We start from the raw sequence: 25,358 nt of genomic DNA, 5'->3' as shown, positions 1-25,358 counted from the left end.
AGTTTAAAGAACGGAGGAATCAAGTTACTGTCTTTGAATTCCAGTACTTATCATTGGTTCACTGTTGGTTGACATGGTTGGAATTGATATAATTTCCGTTCTTGTTACAAAATCTTTTATCTGTTTCAGTCTTGGCCAAGAGGTGGATTTTCTCTTGACATGCTAACTTAATGGGTTGGTGTTTTAGAGCTCATCTCTGTCTGTCTCTCTGTCTGTCTGTCTCTGTCTGTCTGTCTGTCTCTGTCTGTCAGTCTGTCTCTGTCAGTCTGTCTCTGTCAGTCTGTCTCTGTCAGTCTGTCTCTGTCAGTCTCTGTCTGTCTCTGTCTGTCTCTGTCTGTCTCTGTCTGTCTCTGTCTGTGTCTGTCTGTGTCTGTCTGTGTCTGTCTGTCTGTCTGTCTCACTCCTCACTCCTCACTTCTCTCTCTCTCCCCAGCAGGTCCTGGCACAGACAGATGTGTTGTCACGCGTAGGAGTCCAGAACCTTTCTCCAGCTTCTATTAGCAGCCCCACTCCTCTCCCTCCCCCCACGCCTCCTCAGAGCATCTTTAATAAGACACATGCTCCGGGGCTCAGGCTCTCATTCACACCAAACGCTCCTTGGCGATCCTCCAACAGGCTGCCTGCTCCACTTCTAGCCCCGCCGAGTCTTCATGGGTTGAACCGACAGGAGTGCCACACTCTCCTCTCCTCCTTTTTCCACCTCTCCTCTCATACTCCACGCATCGCTCGTCCATTACATCGTCAACCGACCCCCCCCCCCCCCCCCCCCCAACACACACACACCACCGTTATGGCTTGTGCCCCGGACATGTTTGGATTTGCAGCCGCAGCAGCATAATCCTCTACTGAAGGGAGTTGCGGACGCAGCAGCCGATAGTGAGAGACAGTGAGAGACAGAGAGAGAGTGAGTGAGAGAGAGACCCAGCGGACAGAAGCAGCAGAGGGAGGGAAGCAGCAGGGAGGAGCAGCAAAAGCAGCAGCGGCAGCAGAGTGATCCACCTGTCACAGAGTGGAAGGGGCCCCCCGCCTGATCCGTCTGCCTGCAGGGGGGACCCCGCGTGGCCGGTCAGCACCAGGGACTATGCAGCTGGGACTGGTGGCTCTGGCGATGGTCTATCTCGGATCCATGTGTCACAGCGACAGCGGCCTCAAGCTCTCAAAGGGACGGAGGCAGAGACGGAGTGAGTTACCAAATCTTCAAATCCCTTTCTCTCTTTCACTCTCACTCTTTCTCTGGTTTCCATGCAGCCTCTGAGAGCCACAGTGGTACATTTCTTATAAACATTTAACAGCCGCAGTAAAGATTACATGTTGTTTATTTTTGTTTTTTTCTTCTTCCATTATTTGTTTTGCCAAGATGGATTATGGTAGCCTCAGTTGTCTTTGAGTGACCCTCTTTTCTTCCTCTTTTTATGATTATGCCTTTCTTGGTTTATGTTGAGCTTTTATGGGTATTAAGAATGTTTATAGACGGGTTTTAGGCGGATTCACCCTGGGTTTTACGGCTAAAGCTTCAGCACCACAGTTCTCTCCATGTCTGCCTCTGAGGCACTGAGTGGAACAACTCTCTGACACTTCAGCTCATGGTTGTTGGACCATGTTGCGTTGTTTGGTTTTCAAGCAGTTTTATAAACACTTTTCTGACCTTATGCACCCACAAAGACAGAGCTTACTCTCAGCTTCAGTGTCTGCCCTCAGAGCGGGGTGAATCTCAGTGCAAGGCATTACCACTGGTTTTAATATAATGCCTTTTCCCTCAGAAGAGCTTTTAGAGGATACCAGCCTCTGCCCCTCTACACCCCCACCTCACAAAAACATCCAAGCAGTCAGGAAAGGTCAGAATTTTATTGAGCTTGGCTTTGGTAAATGGAGCTTGGCTTCGGCATGGCAATAGATGTCCAGAGGAAAGGCTAGAGGCTAATCAGATGGGTCTTGCTCGAATTTTTTCATTACACAATAAATATATATTTCTGATGCCCAAAGTGTGTTTTACCATACCTTACGAGTTAGCAATGACCTATGAATCATGTGTCAATTATCATGTAAGAGCTTTATCCCAGGTGAACAGTGTTCCCCCTTGAATTTTGAAGCGATTTACCATGACTCAGGCATGGCGTATTTGATTTGCGGGGAGAACATTTTTAAAGCTTTCACCATCCCAACTTATCTCTGGGAGACAGGGATGGCAGATTGATTGCAGTGTGAGTGTGTATATTTAGATGCTGATACCACATAGGCCTATAAATCAACCGGGATGACCGCCATTTGACCGCCACAGCCCCTAGAAACAGGATGTGCATATTGACACGCTTTCTGAGCAATCATTCAAATTACTGGCTGCAGCAGAGCAGAGTGTCCGAGTTCTAGCCTTTTTGGAAGATGAGGGAATAGGGATATGAAGATATGAAGTATGATCATGGGCTTATATGTGGATGAGAGCCAAATGCAGATGGGGTGCTTTGAGACAGAGTTATGTGGCTCAGTAAAAATCTTAGATTGTTATATTCAGCTTTGTGGGCGGATGGTTAAAACACCAAAACATGTTCAGTTCTGTATAGAAGTGTTGGGAAGAAACTTAACGCATTTGTGCGCATTTCCCTTTTTGGCCGGCATGTTCGTGTAATTGGCGAGATCCCGATGGCTGAGTCACTTTTAGTCAGCCCCAGGGGGGCCCCTGCTGTGTGATGGCATGATGTGGAATCGATCATCGCGGGATGTCAGTCTCAAACACCCGGGCTTCTCCAACTAAAATCTGTTTAGGATCTCCGGCGAGCAGTTTCAAGTAAACAGTGAGAAAACTGTTCAAACAAAGATGTTTGGCATGGCCCCTGGTTAGATTAGCTGCAACATGAACTACTGCCAGGTTTATGGCTATGTGGTGCAAAAATAGACAAGGGCCATGTCCTCACTGATACTGCCAGTGTTGAATCTAGTGTTTGTAGCCAACAGATAAACACTTCTCTTTATTCACTTTGTGGTAACTGGACCTTATGCTGGTTTTTAATGACTGTTCTCTTTCTCCCTCTCCTTCTCTCTTTCCCCTCATCTTTCCACAGTTAGCACTGAGGGGCCACCATCTTGCTCAAATGGCTGTGAGCGATGTTCCGAATACAATGGCTGTATAAAATGTAAGCCCAAACTCTTCATTCTCCTGGAGCGCAACGACATCCGCCAGATAGGCGTGTGCCTCGCCTCGTGCCCACAGGGATACTTCGGCATGCGGACTCCCGATACCAACAGATGCATCCGTGAGTTTGGATTCTTGGACTTCGTTGTTCGTTTTTTTAAATGCATTGTGTCATAAGTAGGGCGAGGAGTTTTCCGTGACTATGATGTGAACTGACCAGGAAAGCCCCAGTAAGAAGGTTTCTTATATTTGTATTGACAATTTTTTCTGTGTTGGACAAAACAAACCACATCCAATAATATTCAAGTTATTCCACAGTACAACATGCATATCATCACAATGTGTCACCATAATGGTAAACACACAATGGGCACTAATGTGGTCCAGTGGTAAGTGAGGTGTAATTTCCACTTTGAACTGCTGTGCCATGTGTGGAAGGAGCTGTCTTCACCACATGACCGCAGCCACAGCAATAACATGCAACACAACTACACACTCATAAAGACTAGCAAACAGTATCTGTCAAGCTGGAGATGGGCCTTGAACTGAGACATGGCAGGAGAATTATTGTTCTGTTGCAGTAATGTTCAGACAGTTTAAAGGTAGACTCAGCGGTATGACATAGATGCAGAAAGTACACAGCAAAGTGGGGCAATTTCTGCAATAACTAAGAACGTTGAATCGAGGCTCAACCTCAGCTGTTTTGGTGCTCTGGCTACCACGCTGTGAACAGCGTGACGCGAACCCGTGCACATGCGCATATACTGTGTGTGACTGTGAGAGCGAAGTCTTGCATCTCGCTCATCTCAATATCTGTGGTGCTGCTCGAGGTAATGTCATTTTGCTAAGTCTACCTTTAAAGACCAACTGAACCAAAAAATGACCTTCGAGTGTCAAAATTGACTACAAAGTGTAATCATAAAGTCAGTCTCGTTCAATACAGAGATTTGGAAGATGATTAAGGAAAAAATGTAAGTCATGGAGTTTAAGCGTAATTCCCATTGTAAATTTGGTTTGACTTTTGGATATCCCTATCAGTAAATTACACAATATACACTACCGGTCAAAAGTTTTAGAACACCTACACCTACACCTCACTCAAAGGTTTTTCTTTATTTTTACTATTTTCTACATTGTAGAATAATAGTGAAGACATCAAAACTATGAAATAACACATATGTAATCATGCAGTAGCCACAAATGTGTTAAACAAATCAAAATATATTATATATTTGAGATTCTTCAAATTGCCACCCTTTGCCTTGATGACAGCTTCGCACACTCTTGGCATTCTCTCAACCAGCTTCACCTGGAATGCTTTTCTTGAAGGAGTTCCCACATATGCTGAGCACTTGTTGGCTACTTTTCCTTCACTCTGCGTTCCGACTCATCCCAAACCATCTCAATTTGGTTGAGGTCGGGGGATTGTGGAGGCCAGGTCATCTGATGCAGCACTCCATCACTCTCCTTCTTGGTTAAATAACCCTTACACAGCCTGGAGGTGTGTTAGATCATTGTCCTGTTGAAAAACAAATGATAGTCCCACTAAGCCCAAACCAGATGGGATGGCATATCGCTGCAGAATGCTGTGGTAGTCATGCTGGTTAAGTGTGCCTTGAATTCTAAATAAGTCACAGACAGTGTCACCAACAAAGCACCCCACACCATAACACCTCCTCCTCCATGCCTTACGGTGGGAAATACACATGCGGATATCATCCGTTCACCCACACCTCGTCTCACAAAGACAAAAAATTCACATTTGGACTCCAGACCAAAGGACAAATTTCCACCGGTCTAATGTACATTGCTCGTGTTTCTTGGCCCAAGCAAGTCTCTTCTTATTATTGGTATCCTTTAGTAATGGTTTCTGACTTATGATTCTGTTTTCAAAGACATGTACCTTATGACTGATGGAGGAAAACTAAAGGGCAATATCCCTGAACCATTTCAGTTCCATATTTGTGTTGCATCATGAGTTTACCTGTTAGGAAGTTTGTTTGTAATAGAAAAAAATGAAACATTACAGACATCTGCTATTAGATGATGTTGCAACAACCTATCTAACAAAACAACTTGCATACACCAAAACAACCTGCGTGTTCTACCTGTAACAAAATATAATGACTACAAGCTGCCTTGCTCTCTAATTGCCTATCATCATACGCACTTTCCTAAAAAATAAGAAGTAGATATAATTTACCTTTTGAAGAGGCAAGTTTGGTTGTATGATTCACAAGGGAACTTGCCAAATGAATAATTCAGTTGTGTCCAGAAAATATAAATTTACTTTAAAAAGATGGATGTTTTGATACATAAATGGTAGAACTCAATGAATAGGGACTGTGAACTGGCATGAACCCCTGGCTCGCGAGACAAAAAAAAAAAGAAAAGACATCCTTGAAAAAACAGACAAACAGTGCATTAGAAATGTTTTTCTTGTGAGTTTCTTCCATTCCTATTTTCCACCCACAAGTAAGAGAAAACAGACCACGAGCCGGGCTCTTGGCACCCCTGGTTCAGAAAAAAGGTGTTTGCGCCACCAGAACCAACATGGAGGAACCAACCCTATTCCACCCTATTTCAACCCACACCCCTTAAAGGAGGGCCGGACCTACTGATTTGTTCTCTGTATTTTTTGTTTGCTCATTAAGAAATGCAGCTGCCTAGACTGAAGCCAAATGAGAGTTGTCTTGTGGGTGTGGTTTAATGTGGGTGTGTGTTTGCATGTGGGAAGTGTTAGTACATTTACTCTGCCAAAACAGTACACAGTTACAGTCACTCACCCTTCTAGACAACTTGAAACAGTCTAACCAGGTCTTGTGTCTGGAATTAGCCTAGGCTAGCTAGTGCTAGCCAACTTCTTTCGCCAATTAGCTTCAGCCGGCTGGTGTGCAACAGTTGAAAAAGTGTTTTGACTGGATAGCTCATGTCACGGGCTAGTTAGGGATCATCAATAAATTACACAATGTAAATGTCATGTTTAAGTTCTCATTAAATGCTTTCAATATTTCTATATGACTTTCTACAATTTATAATCAGTTTAATGGTTTTTAAGTCATTGACATTTGGAGCTATTGAAATGTTCAAATATTGTCCCATGTACACTAACGGTCAAAAGTTTCAGAACATTGTAGAATAATAGTGAAGCCATCAAAACTATCAAATAACACATATGGCATCATGTAGCAACCAAAACAGTGTTAAACAAATCAAAATATATTTTATATTTGAGATCCTTCAAATAGCCACCCTTTGCCTTGATAACAGCTTTGCACACTCTTGGCATTCTCTCAACCAGCTTCATGACTTAGTCACCTGGAATGCATTTCAATTAACAGGTGTGCCTTCTTAAAAGTGAATTTGTGGAATTTCTTTCCTTAATGTGTTTGACACAATCAGTTGTGTTGTGACAAGGTAGGGGAGGGTGTATACAGAAGATAGCCCTATTTGGTAAAAGACTAAGTCTTTATTATGGCAAGAACAGCTCAAATAAGCAAAGAGAAACGACAGCTCATCATTACTTTAAGACATGAAGGTCAGTCAATACGGAACATTTCCAGAACTTTGAAAGTTTCTTCATGTGCAGTTGCAAAAACCATCAAGCGCTATGATGTAACTGGCTCTCATGAGGACCGCCACAGGAAAGGAAGACCCAGAGTAACCTCTGCAGCAGAGGATAAGTTCATTAGTTACCAGCCTCAGGATTTGCAGCCCAAATAAATGCTTCACAGAGTTCAAGTAACAGATACATCCGAACATCAACTGTTCAGAGGAGACTATGTGAATCAGGCCTTCGTGGTCGAATTGCTGCAAAGAAACAACTACTAACGGACACCATTGGAAAGAAAAGACTTGCTTGGGCCAACAAACACGAGAAATGGACATTAGACCGGAGATAATCTGTCCTTTGGTCTGATGAGTCCAAATTTGAGATTTTTGGTTCAATCTGCCGTGTCTTTGTGAGATGCAGAGTAAGTGAACTCCGCATGTGTGGTTCCCACCGTAAAGCATGGAGGAGGTATGATGGTTTGGGGGTGCTTTGCTGGTGACACTGTTGTTTTATTTAGAATTCAAGGCACACTTAACCAGCATGGCTACCACAGCACTCTGCAGCGATACGCCATCCCATCTGGTTTGCGCTTAGTGGGACTATAATTTGTTTTTCAACAGGACAATGACCCAACACACCTCCAAGCTGTGTAAGGGCTATTTGACCAAGAAGGAGAGTGATGGAGTGCTGCATCAGATGACCTGGGCTCTACTTTGAAGCATCTCAAATATAAAATAGATTTTGATTTGTTTAACACTTTTTTGCTTACTATATGATTCCATATGTGTTATTTTATAGTTTTGATGTCTTCACTATTATTATACAATGTAGAAAATAGTCAAATAAAGAAAATCCCTGGAATGAGTAGGTATGTCCAAACTTTTGACTAGTACTGTACATACTGAGGCATAAGAAGCACTTATTGCTTTCTTTTGAACAGTGTTTGCCTCCTCTTTAACACTAGTATTTTATAGCCCTGATATTGAGAGGGAGATGAGATAGCATACAGATTTACACAGCCTGTCCTGGAGGAGTTGTAACTGTCCAGATGCCTTCGCAGCAGGGAAGCTTATAGTCAATCAGCAGAAGAAGTTTCAGGTTGGAATAAGTGGGGCTGGTATGTGTGATACTCCTCATTCCAGCAACATGGACCGATATAGCGGCCTGTTCAATAGTTATTACCCCACATAGCGTTGTTTATACATGTAGCTACCTGAAATCACAAAACAAGATACATAATGAGGATCTACCTGAACATATTGGCCTCTGTAACTTTGTAATATTGTGCAACATTGAGCGTACTGTGCTTCAGGACATGTATTTGCAATAGCCTGACAAACATTTGTATATGTACTGTTTGTGGACATAAACACAGGGCCATAACCTCAGAGCATGTCTGTCTGCTAGGTACTCAGGAAGCAGGTTTGGGAAAATAGTCGAATTTGGATAAAAACAGCAAAAGTTCTGGCTCACTCTAATCGCCACATTTTTGTTAATGTTTTACTGTCACTGGAAATTAACTTAACCTTAGCCGTTATTGTTTCAATGTTGTCCACTGAATCCTGAAAGGCCGCTGTGCATGCTGGTTAGTCTCCTCCACCTCCTTCTCAAGCCTCTCCGTGGCTAATCTGCTGTTATTATCCAGTCAGCCGCTTCCGTTTAGGACATATCGAAATCCCCAAGATGTCTTGTTAGCCACATTTGTTTTACATTAGGTCTACATTTGTAAAAGTATTTTCTCCAAACATCACTAACGTCAATTTTAGCTGTCAAGAGCTTAAAGTAATAATTGAGGTTAGGGCATTAAATTCCCAACGAGGATTCTTCCCTTTAGCTCGTTTCGAACTCCTGGCAAGACTCCAGCCGACAAGACATTCTTTATTTTAGTTGTTTGTGGGAAAGGTGTCTAGTGTTTTGTGACTGGATATTCACATATATTCCAACCCAGAGATGTAAGGATTACATCTGTGACCTTCGCTTAGCGTGCCTCTGTTTCTACACTCTGGTTTTGGCAGAGAAAATGTTATTAATTCAGAATAAGATAATGATAGTAATGAAAAAGGTGGGCCAGGAGAAGGGTTGGGATGAGAAAGGGGGGCTCTTGGTAGTCCTTTAAGGTGTCTGTTTTTCATTCTCCCGTGCCCATAATTACCCTCAATTTAAAGTAGTTGTTTGTTTGACTGGAGAAGCTCAGTTTTTAATGAGGCAAAGGTGCGTAGAGACCTCTGGAAATCCGCTGACGTGCTCTCTACTCTTGGCCCGTACCCGGCCACCCGCTTTCCAAAAAATATAGCCGTGGTATGCATTTGCTTTTAAGACATGGGTGTTATTCATGCAGAATCCCCCCAAAGAGTCTCTCCCCATTGTTTCATCACTAATAAATCTCTCATAGGAGATAAAAATCAGGCTACATTCTTGTCCTCCCCGAGGAGAAGAGGATCCTTTCGTGCAGCAGAAAACATTTTTAAACATACTTTGCTGTTTTTGTATAGTAATACTGTATTATTCTGTATTAACACAGAAGCTTGAAGCCAGAACAATGAACAGTGATGTGTTATGCTGTCAGTTAATGCAACGTGTAAATGTATGCTATGTTAACACAATGAATATGAACTCAACTAAGTGCGCTCTAATTTTCTCATTCTCTCCTCTCTTTGACTCATGTTTTTTTCCCCCCTTTTCCTTTCAGAATGTAAAATAGAGAATTGTGAGGAGTGTTTCAATCGAAATTTTTGCACAAAATGTAAGGAGGGCTTATATTCACACAGAGGGCGATGCTACCCCAGCTGCCCTGAAGGCCTCAGCACCACCAACGGGACCATGGAGTGTGTAGGTGAGTGACCTCTGACCTCTCTTCCTTTCACCCCCTGCCACAGCTTCACTCACAGCTGACACTGAACTGGATTATGAACTATGAGTTTAAGGGCATGTTGCCTTTTGGCACATATTAGCTTTTGAATAAGATGGCTAAAATGTTAGTTCACAATGTCAATGGCTCAGAGAATATTACTGAAAGTCCCACACTAGAACTGGATTATGAACTATGAGTTTAAGGGCATGTTGCCTTTTGGCACATATTAGCTTTTGAATAAGATGGCTAAAATGTTAGTTCACAATGTCAATGGCTCAGAGAATATTACTGAAAGTCCCACACTACCCATACATTGAGTATTAAGCATATGAAGTTAAGTGTGATTAATTATTGTGTTGAGAACCTGTCACAAAGTCTTAAATGTTTCTCAGGTGCATATTTGACCCCATAATGTACCCCGTTCACCCTAACCCATCACACATGGTATACTAAATACCCTTCAGCTATCATCAGCCAAGTATGTTCTGCCTGTCGGATGAATATCGCCTGCCATATGAGAGTTCAGTTCAAGACTTCATTGACGTGGAGAAACTGTGTTCTGTTGAGCTCTCCTTGTCCACTGTTCTTTTTTCTTCCTCTTTCTGCTGTTTCTCAATCACCAGCGAGCGAGCTGAACTTCAGAGGGAGGCCTGCTGGATGATAAGGAACTTTTATTGATTTCTTTTGAAATTATTTCTGTCACAAGTAAGCAAATAGAGCGCTAATGGCATTACTCTGCAAGGCTAGTGCTAGCTGGATGCCCCAGGCCACTTGACTCTTTAGAGAGGAGCTCTCAACCCTCAGGGTGACATTCTGGCATTGCCCCTGCTCCCTTACCTTCCAAAAAGTGCTCAATCCAGCTGCTCTTGTCATATATTCTCTAATTTCCCTGCCATTGTTTTTGTCAGTATGAAGTTTGCTTGCTTCATCCCCCAGCTTTTCACAAAAAAGTCAAAATATTTTCCCAGAAAAGGTAGGAATTTCCCCCACGATTGAAACCAGCTCCTGTCAGATGGAGTCATGACTTAAGCTCAACCAGCACCTCCAGAGATGCAACCTCTCTTATTGTCACTCAGTGCCTGGGCTTACCTCCACTGTACCTGCACCCCACCATACCCCTGTCTGCACATTATGCCCTGAATCTATTCTACCACGCTCAGAAATCTGCTCCTTTTATTCTCTGTCCCCAACGCACTAGACGACCAGTTTTAGCCTTTAGCCGTACCCTCATCCTACTCCTCCTCTGTTCCTTGGGTGATGTGGAGGTTAACCCAGGCCCTGCGTGTCATCGGGCACTCTCATTTGTTGACTTCTGTAATTAAAAAGCCTTGGTTTCATGCATGTTAACATCAGAAGCCTCCCGAAGTTTGTTTTACACACTGCTTTAGCACACTCCGCCAACCCTGATGTCCTTGCCGTGTCTGAATCCTGGCTTAGGAAGGCCACCAAAAATTAGGAGATTTCCATACCCAACTACAACATTTTCCGTCAAGATAGAACTGCCAAAGGGGGAGGAGTTGCAATCTACTGCAGAGATAGCCGGCAAAGTTCTGACATACTTTCCAGGTCTATGCCCAAACAGTTTGAACTTCTAATTTAAAAAATTAATCTCTCCAGAATTAAGTCTCTCACTGTTGCCGCCTTTTATAGACCCCCCTCAGCTCCCAGCTGTGCCCTGGACACCATATGTGAATTGATTGCCCCTAATCCATCTTCAGAGTTCGTTCTGTTAGGTGACCTAAACTGGGATATGCTTGACACCCCGGCAGTCCTACAATCTAAGCTAGATGCACTCAATCTCACACAAATCATCAAGGAACCCACCAGGTACAACCCTAAATCCGTAAACATGGGCACCCTCATAGATATTATCCTGACCAACGTGCCCTCCAAATAGACCTCTGCTATTTTCAATCAGGATCTCAGCGATCACTGCCTCATTGCCTGCATCCGCTATGGGTCCGCGGTCAAACGACCACCCCGCATCACTGTCAAACGCTCCCTAAAACAGTTCTGCGAGCAGGCCTGTAATCGACCTGGCCTGGGTATTCTGGAAGGATATTGACCTCATCCCGTCAGTCGAGGATGTCTGGTTGTTCTTTAAAAGTAATTTCCTCAGCATCTTAAATAAGCATGCCCCTTTCAAAAAATGTAGAACTAAGAACAGAGATATAGCCCTTGGTTCACTCCAGACCTGACTGCCCTTGACCAGCACAAAAACATCCTGTGGCGGACTGCAATTGCATCGAATAGTCCACGCGATATGCAACTTTTCAGGGAAGTCAGGAACCAATACACGCAGTCAGTCAGGAAAGCAAAGGCTAGCTTTTTCAAACATATATTTGCATCCTGTAGTTCTAACTCCAAAAAGTTTTGTGACACTGTAAAGTCCATGGAGAACAAGAGCTGCCCACTGCTCTGAGGCTAGGTAACACGGTCACCACCGATAAATCCATGATCATCGAAAATGTCAATAAGCATTTCTCTACGGCTGGCCATGCTTTCCTCCTGGCTACCCCAACCCCAGCCAACAGCTCCGCCCCCCCCCCCCCTCCCCTCCCCCGCAGCTACTTGCCCGAGCCTCCCCAGCTTCTCCTTCACCCAAATCCAGATAGCAAATGTTCTGAAAGAGCTGCAAAACCTGGACCTGTATAAATCAGCTGGGCTAGACAATCTGAACCCTCTCTTTCTAAAATTATCCGCCGCCATTGTTGCAACCCCTATTACCAGTCTGTTCAACCTCTCTTTCGTATCGCCCGAGATTCCTAAAAATTGGAAAGCTGCCGCGGTCATCCCCCTCTTCAATGGGCGTGACACTCTAGACCCGAACTGTTATAGACCTATATCCATCCTGCCTATCTCTCTAAAGTCTTCGAAAGCCAAGTTAATAAACAGATCACTGACAATTTCGAATCCCACCGTACCTTCTGCGCTGTGCAATCCGGTTTCCGAGCTGGTCACGGGTGCAGCCACGCTCAAGGTACTATATGATGTCATAACCGCCATCGATTACAAACAGTACTGTGCAGCCGTCTTCATCGACCTGACCAAGGCTTTCGACTCTGTCAATCACCGTATTCTTATCGGCAGACTCAATAGCCTTGGTTTCTCAAATGACTGCCTCACCTGGTTCACCAACTACTTTGCAGACAGAGTTCAGTGTGTCAAATCGGAGGGCCTGTTGTCCGGACCTCTGGCAGTCTCTATGGGGGTACCACAGGATTCATTTCTCGGGCCAACTCTTTTCTCTGTATATATCAATGATGTGCGGGTGATTACCTAATCCCCCTCTACGCAGACGACACCATTCTGTATACATCTGGCCCTTCTTTGGACACTGTGTTAACTAACCTCCAAACGAGCTTCAATGCCATACAACACTCCTTCCGTGGCCTCCAACTGCTCCTAAACGCTAGTAAAACCAAATTCATGCTTTTCAACCGTTCGCTGCCCGCACCCGCCCGCCCGACTAGCATCCCTACCCTGGATGGTTCTGACCTAGAATATGTGGACAACTACAAATACCTAGGTGTCTGGCTAGACTGTAAACTCTTCTTCCAGACTCATATTAAACATCTCCAATCCAAAATCAAATCTAGAATCGGCTTTCTATTTCGCAACAAAGCCTCCTTCACTCACGCCGCAAAACTTACCCTCGTAAAACTGACTATCATATGTCATCTACAAAATAGCTTCCAATACTCTACTCAGCAAACTGGATGCAGTCTATCACAGTGCCATCCGTTTTGTTACCAAAGCCTCTTATACCACCCACCACTGCGACCTGTATGCTCTAGTCGGCTGGCCCTCGCTACATATTCGTCGCCAGACCCACTGGCTCCAGGTCATCTATAAGTCTATGCTAGGTAAAGCTCCGCCTTATCTCAGCTCACTGGTCACGATAACAACACCCACCCGTAGCACGCGCTCCAGCAGGTATATATCTCACTGGTCATACTAAAAAGCCAACACCTCCTTTGGCCTCCTTTCCTTCCAGTTCTCTGCTGCCAGTGACTGGAACTAATTGCAAAAATCGCTGAAGCTGGAGACTTATTTTCCCCTCAATAACTTTAAACATCAGCTATCTGAGCAGCTAACCGATCGCTGCAGCTGTACATAGTCCATCTGCAAATAGCCCACCCAATCTACCTACCTCATCCCCATATTGTTTTTATTTACTTTCTGCTCTTTTGCACACCAGTATCTCTACTTGCACATCATCATCTGCTCATTTATCACTCCAGTGTTAATCTGCTAAATTGTAATTACTTCGCTACTATGGCCTATTTATTGCCTACCTCACGCCATTTGCACACACTGTATATAGACTTTCTTTTTTTCTATTGTGTTATTGACTATACGCTTGTTTATTCCATGTGTAACTCTGTGTTGTTGTTTGTGTCGCACTGCTTTGCTTTATCTTGACCAGGTCGCAGTTGTAAATGAGAACTTGTTCTCAACTAGCTTACCTGGTTAAATAAAGGTGAAAAAAAAGCTCAACAGCATGTCACTAGGGGTAAAACAGTTGAGGTCTCTAGATAAACTGGACATACTTGGTAACATAGAGGCTTTGGGCTTGACAAGGCCGAATGAGGGATGTCTGATCTGGGTGAGAAGTTCCTCTGCATTATTTTCTCACTGTGAACATGTAAGACCCGTTGAAATCTAAAGCTTACTTGGTTTCACTTGGGGTTTGTTGCATGTGATCTATGTGTGTGTATGTAAAACTGTATTTAACTTCTGTTCTTTTCTATCTCACCTGTAGAATGTGAACTGGGCGAATGGAGCCAATGGGGTTCCTGTATGAAGAAGAACAAGACGTGTGGCTTTAAGAAAGGCACACAGACCAGAATGCAAGAGCTTCTTCATGCCTCCAGCCCTGACACGGTCTCTGCGTCATCCCCCCGGCCATGTGCTCCACAGACTGAGAGACAGAAGTGCACAGTGCAGAAGGCACCATGTGGAAAAGGAGGTGAGGACTAACACATACCTACAGTAGGAGAGTGGCAACGAGAGGAAATAGAGTGAAACAGATCATTAATATATGGATGGATAAAAGACAGGAATGAGACAGTAGATGAAAGATGACAAAACAACACTTCAACACAACTACAAAGTCAATCATATTGTGATTAGCACCTTTTCTGATGAAGTCATAAACTCCCTGCTCTAACCCTATGTATGACCATGACCTGGAACCTCAAAAGTGTTGGTTCAGTAAGGACACTGAGCCTCTGACTGGGAACCATGTAAACAAACACTCCTAAAGACCCAAACAGGCAAGGTAGATGGGAGGGTGCCATGCAGTGCACTATGTTGGACGACGATAAGAGCTGGAGTTGGACTGTTTGTTTTGAAGCTCAACGAGGCATGAGGTTTACAGGGCTCTGACATGTTTGCTCTAGCTCTTATCATTTATCTGCCATCTTGTTTCAGAGCTGGCTAATGTTGCTCAGCTAAAAATCTACCCGGTAACACTCAATTTGATAACAGCTTAATCATGCTCTAATTAGTACTACTCCATTGTTGTTCTTTGGCCCATAACACTTTTCTAGTAGTAGTTGGTTTTATAAGATGGAATTTCTTCAAGTAGTTGAGAAACCAAAAGGCCTCTCCTTTTGTCAGTAAGTGTTTTTATTGTATTATTTTTGTATTTTGTATTATTTGGTACCACTCGGGAGGCCCGGTCAGTAAGTTTCAATGAACTCTGCCTTATAAAATAAAACGGACCAGTCAACTTTATTGACCAGCATGGCTGGGATGCTTAGCCTTGTGATCGACCCAATAAAAAGGTAGAGAAAGGTTTGAGTCGATTTGTAAATGTTGATTTGAAGTGAAAGGAGTTGTTTTGTATGGCTTGGATCGGCTGACAACGGTGGGCCCATTTGGTCACTGTTTCTATCTCCTACTTTTCCCACTGTAATTCCTGGTTTTAATTTGGCAGCTAATTAATGTACATGTTGAATCAAAGTTGGAAGCTTCCATTTCTTTACAAGGACTTAATGTGCAGTAAACAAGCAATATTCCCAAACTTTATGAGCGGGTGGTACGCTTATTGGATTTCAGGGCTGCTACTATTTTGATTAACAGCTTTCAACAAACATCAGTTTACCCAGTGTAAAGAATCAATGAAGAATCATGTCAGTTATGCAATATGTAACAGATGGAATACGTAAAAAATGCACACAGAAACAACATTATACAACATTAGATGTAGAAATCCTTAGAGTTTTATTTATTTATTTTATTTTACCGTTATTTTACCAGGTAAGTTGACTGAGAACACGTTCTCATTTGCAGCAACGACCTGGGGAATAGTTACAGGGGAGAGGAGGGGGATGAATGAGCCAATTGTAAACTGGGGATTATTAGGTGACCATGATGGTTTTGAAGGCCAGATTGGGAATTTAGCCAGGACACCGGGGTTAACACCCCTACTCTTACGATAAGTGCCATGGGATCTTTAATGACCTCAGAGAGTCAGGACACCCGTTTAACGTCCCATCCGAAAGACGGCACCCTACACAGGGCAGTGTCCCCAATCACTGCCCTGGGGCATTGGGATATTTTTTAGACCAGAGGAAAGAGTGCCTCCTACTGGCCCTCCAACACCACTTCCAGCAGCATCTGGTCTCCCATCCAGGGACTGACCAGGACCAACCCTGCTTAGCTTCAGAAGCAAGCCAGCAGTGGTATGCAGGGTGGTATATAGTGAGGATATATACGAGCTCTTGCTTGTAATTTTTCAGGGAGGAGTGGGCTTGCTTGACACTGGACAGGACCAGGACAGCACTGTTTGAGAAATGAGAGGCAAATTTACACTGCAGAACGCCTGCATCCTGGAAAGAATTTCCACCATGGATTGAGAAGAATAATTAACAGAGCACATAAATGTGCACTACACATAAATGTGTAGTGCCAAATGCCAATTTTCTAAACGTAGCGAGTGGTGTTGTGAAAGGAGGGGAAGTGAGGGAACGGGATGCCGTGTTGGAACAACAGACTGTGGTGTGTCAGGACTCAGGAGTCTGAGACGTATGATGTGACATTGAGAGATGATAGGCATTAGCTTCAACTTGTTTTCCTTATTCTGGTGTCAGAATACACTGTTGTGAAAATGAGTAAGGATCTCCTGTCAAGGCGCATAACAAATACATGTTGTTCTCGTGTGAATTAATTCATAGGCGATGGGTATCATGACCTTGACTGAGCCCTTTTTCATGTGCTTAAATAAACTTGCCATGTGCTAAATTAGCGAGTCCGTGAATCCATCTGCAAGACTTGGCCGATGGGGCCGCTGTAAAAAACACAGAGGGCAGTGCTTGTATAACACCAGTGATTTACTGGTCTGCAGATCTCACGCTTTGTGTCGATTTGGCCAAGCTCTCCCCTTTTTTTCCCCCTGCAGCTTTTTACAAATGGGCCCGCACGAAAACAGAATTTGCTAAATGTGTGATTGCTTTTGTCAGGCCATAGTTGTTTAGCTTGGATGGAGTGGAGCTTCAATCATGGCTGTCATAAATTGATGGAGTCCCCCTCGGTCCATTAGCGGTCTTGTCACGGGTCTAATTAAGTCCTTACACAGTGAGAGAATCAGCCCAGGTCCTGCTGTACACACTCACACAAACGGCCCTTACTGTAACTCCCCAGGTTCACTAACATTACTCTAAACAGAAACAAATGTCTTCCAAATTCAAATGGTCTCCATTTTGTTTTCATTAGCGGGAGAAATGAATCTCCCAGAAGTTGTTTATTTACTCAAGGCAGGCAACACATGCATACTTTACAAAGCTAGTAATCAAGTCTTGTCAACACTCCCCTAAGAAATGTGACACAGCCCCCAATGTCAGGAGCCAACTGGCCAATAGGGCCCTACAGTGACAGACGCTTTAATGACTTTGGCCCCGTGTGTCTCAAGAAAAGTAACATCAACTACTTCTAGTTAGTGGACTACTGTATTGGGTCTGCCTCTGCCTGTTTTCTACCGAACAAAGGGAAAGAATCTGCACACCTGTGCTCCTGCCAGGTCCTCGTTAAATAAATTATAGGAATGCTTATTGAAACTCATTTAGTTTCAGGGGTCTCTTTATTCAAAATATGCACCATTTAAATATGTACATGTTTGCAGGTCTAGTGCCAAATAGGGATTTTCATTGGTTTATACTGAGATGGAGCATATTTGAGTAATATCATGGCTTTTTGTCTTTGCGTACTTTCAAATACATTCAAATAACAAACACATTTCTTAGAAAACAAGCTAACAAAGCATGTGGTGCAGAATGGAGAAAATAGGCGTAGGCCTATTACAACATTTATATAATTAAGCAATAAGGCCCGAGGAGGTGTGGTATATTGCCAATATACCACGGCTAATATACGGTCTGATATACCATTGCAGCCAATCAGCATTCAGGGCTCAATGCATTGCGTCATGCATAAGAACAGCCCTTAGCCGTGGTATATTGGCCATATACCACACACCCTCGTGCCTTATTACTTAATTATATAACTGTTGTTCTAGCCCTAAATGCTCATTGGCTGACAGCCATGGTATATCAGACCGTATACCACGGGTATGACAAACATGTATTTTTACTACTCTAATTACGTCGGTAGACAGTTTATAATAGCAATAAGGCACCTCGGGGGTTTGTGGTATATCGCCAATATACCACAGCTAAGGGCTGTGTCCAGGCAGTCCGCGTTACGTCATGCATAAGAACAACCCGTAGCCGTGGTATATTGGCCATATACCATACCCCCTCTGGCCTTATTGTTTAAATATAATATAATATTATTAAAGCAAACAAACAAGAATGCTCCATGAGCCTCCTGTTGTCAAACAGTTAGCCTTAGCGAATGCTGTCCAGCCCCCTTAGTGAGTGTTTTGAGTCTCTGTTTCTAGGGAACATGGAGACTCAACACACAAGTTCATAGCAAACATCCCTCAGCCTAACTGCCCAGTTTCCTCTCATCGTGGGAGTACTCATCAGCCCAGTATAAACAATCACTGTCTGACACCTGACACAAACATCCATTCCCGTTTATGTGCGTGAAAGGTTGTTTACACCGACGCCTGATCGAACCCACGAGCAAGCCACACACACACAGATACACACCCACACACGCTGTCATTAGAGCTCCAACATGTTAACCTCATTGTGGCTTAGCGGTGTAGTGGCGTAGCGCAATTTACATCAACAATGTCAAGAGGATGTCAATGAGTGCTCGCATGTTGAACAATCTATAGCTGTATGTACCGGACATGAAGGACTCTTGCACTCCACTTCAACCGTGTTGATTTACTTTCATTACTCTGTTTTATTCTCTCCTGAACGATTTTTCCATCCCGAGTTCCTGGAAAGCTACTCTTAATGGATGTTTGTATTTAGGGAGCAATTATGCACTTGAACTGTGTGCCAGGTGGAAGTCCAGACAACAGCCTACAGCGAGAGTGAGAGAAAGAGGAGGGGAAGACAAGGGTGCAGGGGGAGGTGGAGTGGAGAGGGAAGGCAGACATTAAGAAAGGAGCTCACCTCGACCGGCTCCCAACTGTTTACATGAACTATTATGTTCCACCAGCCGTTGTCTCTGCGAGTGTTAAGACGTGTCCGAGCTCGGAGTCGCGGCCACACTCCTCACAAAGGCTTGATTACTGTTTTCCAGCCTGTCGTTATGGCACTGCTGTGTGTTTCCTGTCAGCCCAATGCAGCACTGTGTTGGGTCATGGTGGCATTTATGAAAGGCTCTGGATCCTGAGCTGCATATCTGGGGCTTAGTGGCAATTGGCAGGTATTAAAAAGGGCCTGATAGGAAAGCTAGGAACCGGGGTATCCACACAATGCCACTTGTTATTGAACTGTTGTGAATGTGGGCTAATGGGTTCATGTCATAGGTCTACCAAGCTAATTCTGACTCTACTGTACTTAAAACACACACCATCAAAGCCCTGTTTATAAAAGCTGAGCCCAACTACTCTGTTATTTTGGTGTCGTAGTCGTGTTATAATGCATTTCAATCTGTTTTTCTATCCAGATGGGAATAAGAATAAGGGCGAGCGACGGGACCAGCAGAGGAGGCGAGACAAAGAAAACGTCCGAGGCCATGGCCACGAGGGCAAAGAGGGTGGCAAGAAGGGTGGCAAAGAGGGAGGAAAAGAAGGAAGCAGAGAGGGGGGCAAAGAGGGAGGAAAAGGAGGAAGAGAGGGTGGCAAGGGAGGCGGCAGGAGGAAAAAGGGCCAAAACCAGGCCACCACTGCGCCCAGCCTTACCCCTAGCACTGTAGCCTAGGCATTACTCACGTTGGGACTTAGTGGGGACAAGGAGGGACAAAAACAAGGCGACTAGGCAACACCCACCTGCATTGGCCATTATTAAGAGACTGACAGTGGACAGAGGAGACAATATCAAACTGATGAAGAAAAGGATTAATGCTGCTATGCATTCTAGAAGATGCTCTAAGAGAACTGGAGGATTGCTGCAATAAATGAGGATCAGGTCTTGGACTTATCAGACTTGGAGAGAAGAGGGTGAATGTGCAATGTGGAGGGTTCCACTGTAAGCCTTGCAGTAGGGTCAACATGTTTCATTTCACCGCTCCCAGGTTTATCATGGAGTTGGCAGATGGAGATCCCAGTGGCTGAACAGTGGAAGACACTGAATATGAATATGAGAATTTCAAGATGGAGTCTTCATAATGATCAAGGATCTCTACAATCCATTAGAATCCCTGATGTGCTTTTCAAAATCTATTTTTCATTGTTGACGACTCATGTTTTGTGAATGGTAGCAAGTAGATGTTGTTGTAAGTGATATAGAGAAAATGAACAGTATTAAGATTCTTTATTTTAATTCTATTTTATGATTAAACAAAAGAAAGGCACTGGAACAAATGTGTGGTTTTGAAGGAAAACATATTTTAATGACATTTTTGGTTTGTAGAGAATCCTCTCCAAAACAAACCAGCAACAATATAGAGAACGTTTATATGGCTTTAGTTCAAATCCTGATCTGGTGTTAGACAAAGGTTACCCACATAATAGCTTAGTTCTTAATTTCAAATAGAATAATGTTTTGGTATCTTCAGCATAAAAAGTTTAGGATTGAAAACTGTGTGTGTTGTGTGTGTCTGTGTGTGCATTTGTGCCTGTCTGTATGTTTACAGAATTTCAGCAAAATGTTTTTGTGAAGTAGTGGTCACACAAGTGTATGTATATTTGTGTGGGTATATTGTATGTGTTTCTGCACATAAGCTTAATGTGTGTGTGTGTGTACGTATCAATCTGGTAGAATGGGTAATTTTATATAAACTCAGCAAAAAAAGAAACGTCCCTTTTCAGGATCCTGTCTTTCAAAGATAATTCGTAAAAATACAAATAACGTCACAGATCTTCATTGTAAAGGGTTTAAACACTGTTTCCCATGCTTGTTCAATGAACCATAAACAATTAATGAACATGCACCTGTGGAACGGTTGTTAAGAAAGTAACAGCTTACAGACAGTAGGCAATTAAGGTCATAGTTATGAAAACTTAGGACACTAAAGAGGCCGTTCTACTGACTCTGAAAAACACCAAACGAAAGATGCCCAGGGTCTCTGTTCATCTATGTGAATGTGCCTTAGGCATGCTGCAAGGAGGCATGAGGACTGCAAATGTGGCCAGGGCAATAAATTGCAATGTCCGTACTGTGAGACGCCTAAGACAGCGCTACAGGGAGAGAGGACAGACAGCTGATCCTCCTCGCAGTGGCAGACCACATGTAACAACACCTGCACAGGATCGGTACATCCGAACATCACACCTGCTGGACAGGTACAGGATTGCAACAACAACTGCCCGAGTTACAGCAGGAATGCACAATCCCTCCATCAGTGCTCAGACTGTCCGCAATAGGCTGAGAGAGGCTGGACTGAGGGCTTGTAGGCCTGTTGTAAGGCAGGTCCTCACCAGACATCACCGGCAACAACGTGCCTATGGGCACAAACCCACCGTCACTGGACCAGACAGGACTGGCAAAAAGTGCTCTTCTCTGACGAGGTGCGGTTTTGTCTCACCAGGGGTGATGGTCGGATTCGCGTTTATTGTCGAAGGGATGAGCGTTACACCGAGGCTTGCACTCTGGAGCGAGATCGATTTGGAGGTGGAGGGTCCGTCATGGTCTAGGGCGGTGTGTCACAGCATCATCGGACTGAGCTTGTTGTCAGTGCAGGCAATCTCAACGCTGTGCGTTACAGGGAAGACATCTTCCTCCCTCATGTGGTACCCTTCCTGCAGGCTCATCCTGACATGACCCTCCAGCATGACAATGCCACCAGCCATACTGCTCGTTCTGTGCGTGATTTCCTGCAAGACAGGAATGTCAGTGTTCTGCCATGGCCAGCGAAGAGCCCGGATCTCAATCCCATTGAGCATGTCTGGGACCTGTTGGATCGCAGGGTGAGGGCTAGGACCATTGCCCCCAGAAATGTCCGGGAAATTGCAGATGCCTTGGTGAAAGAGTGGGGTAACATCTCACAGCAAAAACTGGCAAATCTGGTGCAGTCCATGAGGAGGAGATGCACTGCACTACTTAATGCAGCTGGTGGCCACACCAGATACTGACTGTTACTTTGGATTTTGACCCCCCACCCCCCCTTGTTCAGAGACACATTATTCAATTTCTGTTAGTCACATCTGTGGAACTTGTTCAGTTTATGTCTCAGTTGTTGAATCTTGTTATGTTCATACAAATATTTACATATTAAGTTTGCTAAAAATAAACGCAGTTGACAGTGATAGGACGTTTCTTTTTTTGCTGAGTTTATATGATGAGAGAGACCATTGTAAAGGCACAGTTATATATCAATGCATCAATATTTCCATAATCATATGCCTCTGGTTACATGTAAACCATCTACAGCTGCTCAGTAATCATGTATTTTTGCAACAGGGTCTGACATATTACACAGCCTTTTGTGTTCTGTGCTATATACAGCTCTGTCAGTGGAAATAATCATTGCATTATACAACTACTGTCAGCCTGATACGACAGAGCAACTAAAGCTTTTGTACCATTTGACACTAATCTTTGAGCAATCATTGTCACGTTTTGTTTAGCTTTCCCTGGGTCTATTTGCTTTACACAAAAATATTAGCTTCATGAGAAGGTATACGTTAAATACGCGTTCATATTGTGGATAGTGGTACTGAAAATGTCGACATCAGTATATCATTGATCATAACGACTATTAGTATCATTATGATATATCTGATTACTTCTGTGAAAGCTTGAATAAACTTCAGATTCAGTAAACATGGCAGACACACTAGCATGATCATTGTATATTTTACAGTAGTCGGTCTCTTCCTGTGCAATCAAATATTATTATTAGTATTTTCATTTCCATGTTTCCATTTCCTTTTTGTTCTCCGTGGTCTCTCAATGGTTTTTACTTTTCACACATACAGTAGTTGGCCTCTATATGCCATAGATATACAGTACGTTAGCCTACATTTATACCAATGATCTGTATTTGTGTACTATACCAGTAAGTATACAGTCACCATAATAATTGACACACATATTAAGACTGCCTTTCACAGGCTCTTTAAATGTATAATGACAGCACCTGGGGAACTCAACATTCATGGCATATGTTTGTCATTGCTGAAGGAAGTGCACAAATCTCATGTAATGTCTCCATAAAAACTGAACCACGATGCACAAGCCCAAATTAAAATGACATAAATCTGACAACATTGCGCAGTCCCCTCAGTCAATCTCTCCAACCGCTCTATTATGTCTCCATTATGATGTTGATCTCATTCAGTGGCACAATAAGAGTAGAACAACAGAGCAGGGATGTGAAACTGTCAGCTCACGGCCTGGGGATCAATTTCCCAAAATGTTTTATGGGAAATCAAGTCGAGTCTCAATTTACTGTTGAGAGTTAGAATAGTAGAATACACAAGGTGCAATCCTGAAATGTGGTTGTGCATCAGAATTTTTTCTGTTATGTCAAGCACTGACAGTCAAATCAAATCAAATCAAATGTATTTACATTTACATTACATTTACATTTAAGTCATTTAGCAGACGCTCTTATCCAGAGCGACTTACAAATTGGTGCATTCACCTAATGACATCCAGTGGAACAGCCACTTTACAATAGTGCATCTAAATCTTTTAAGGGGGGGGGCAGAAGGATTGCTTTATCCTATCCTAGGTATTCCTTGAAGAGGTGGGGTTTCAGGTGTCTCCGGAAGGTGGTGATTGACTCCGCTGTCCTGGCGTCGTGAGGGAGTTTGTTCCACCATTGGGGTGCCAGAGCAGCGAACAGTTTTGACTGGGCTGAGCGGGAACTGTACTTCCTCAGTGGTAGGGAGGCGAGCAGGCCAGAGGTGGATGAACGCAGTGCCCTTGTTTGGGTGTAGGGCCTGATCAGAGCCTGAAGGTACTGAGGTGCCGTTCCCCTCACAGCTCCGTAGGCAAGCACCATGGTCTTGTAGCGGATGCAAGCTTCAACTGGAAGCCAGTGGAGAGAGCGGAGGAGCGGGGTGACGTGAGAGAACTTGGGAAGGTTGAACACCAGACGGGCTGCGGCGTTCTGGATGAGTTGTAGGGGTTTGATGGCACAGGCAGGGAGCCCAGCCAACAGCGAGTTGCAGTAATCCAGACGGGAGATGACAAGTGCCTGGATTAGGACCTGCGCCGCTTCCTGTGTGAGGCAGGGTCGTACTCTGCGGATGTTGTAGAGCATGAACCTACAGGTAGCCCTTCGTACATCAGCTGATATCTCAAAGTGCTGTACAGAAACCCAGCCTAAAACCCCAAACAGCAAGCAATGCAGGTGTAGAAGCACGGTGGCTAGGAAAAACTCCCATGAAAGGCCAAAACCTAGGAAGAAACCTAGAGAGGAACCAGGCTATGAGGGGTGGCCAGTCCTCTTCTGGCTGTGCCGGGTGGAGATTATAACAGAACATGGCCAAGATGTTCAGATGTTCATAAATGACCAGCATGGTCAAATAATAATAATCACAGTAGTTGTCGAGGGTGCAGCACCTCAGGAGTAAATGTCAGTTGGCTTTTCATAGCCGATCATTAAGAGTATCTCTACCGCTCCTGCGTTCTCTAGAGAGTTGAAATCAGCAGTTCTGAGACAGGTAGCAAGTGCGGTGAACAGGTCAGGGTTCCATAGCCGCAGGCAGAACAGTTGAAACTGGAGCAGCAGCACGGCCAGGTGGACTGGGGACAGCAAGGAGTCATCATGTCAGGTCGTCCTGAGGCATGGTCCTAGGGCTCAGGTCCTCCGAGAGAGAGAAAGAAAGAGAGAAAGAGAGAATTAGAGAGAGCATACTTAAATTAAGACAGGAGAAGTACTCCAGATATAACAAACTGACCCTTGCCCCCCGACACATAAACTAATGCAGCATAAATACTAGAGGCTGAGACAGGAGCGGTCAGGAGACACTGTGGCCCCATCCGATGATACCCCCGGACAGGGCCAAACAGGAAGGATATAACCCCACCCACTTTGCCAAGGCACAGCCCCCACACCACTAGAGGTATATCTTAAACCACCAACTTACCATCCTGAGACAAGGCCGAGTATAGCCCACAAAGATCTCCGCCAAGGCACAACCCAAGGGGGGGCACCAACCCGGACAGAAAGATCACGTCAGTGACTCAACCCACTCAAGTGACGCACCCCTCCTAGGGACGACAGTCACTCAATTAGTCTGTCAGCTAAAATGTTTTAGATTTGTAAGTTAGTCTAGACAGCTACCTAAACTTGTAAAAATCATGGTGGATTTACCGATCGGGGGCCCTCATTAATTTTCTTAGTCA

General features: G+C 44.0%; 1 protein-coding gene across 1 annotated transcript; it reads left to right on the top strand.

Annotated features, from left to right (window-relative positions):
* The first annotated feature begins 760 nt into the window (after window positions 1-760).
* LOC129857707 (R-spondin-1-like) lies at window positions 761-23,267 on the top strand. The gene is made up of 5 exons (XM_055926209.1): window positions 761-1,181; window positions 3,057-3,248; window positions 9,370-9,513; window positions 14,297-14,503; window positions 19,567-23,267. Exons 1-5 carry the CDS (start codon window positions 1,082-1,084, stop codon window positions 19,818-19,820), a joined length of 897 nt encoding a protein of 298 aa, XP_055782184.1. The 5' UTR covers window positions 761-1,081; the 3' UTR covers window positions 19,821-23,267.
* The last annotated feature ends 2,091 nt before the right edge of the window (window positions 23,268-25,358 follow it).

Source organism: Salvelinus fontinalis, chromosome 6 (genome assembly GCF_029448725.1).
Source record: "Salvelinus fontinalis isolate EN_2023a chromosome 6, ASM2944872v1, whole genome shotgun sequence".
In the NCBI taxonomy this organism is placed as follows: domain Eukaryota; kingdom Metazoa; phylum Chordata; class Actinopteri; order Salmoniformes; family Salmonidae; genus Salvelinus; species Salvelinus fontinalis.
This window is presented reverse-complemented; position numbering and strand designations above follow the sequence as displayed.

Excerpts from the sequence above, each read along its gene's own strand:
- LOC129857707 (XM_055926209.1), top strand. The coding sequence starts at position 1,082 with ATGCAGCTGGGACTGGTGGCTCTGGCGATGGTCTATCTCGGATCCATG. Across the intron at positions 9,514-14,296 it reads CGGGACCATGGAGTGTGTAG|AATGTGAACTGGGCGAATGG; the intron begins GTGAGTGACCTC and ends TCTCACCTGTAG. Across the intron at positions 14,504-19,566 it reads GGCACCATGTGGAAAAGGAG|ATGGGAATAAGAATAAGGGC; the intron begins GTGAGGACTAAC and ends TTTTCTATCCAG.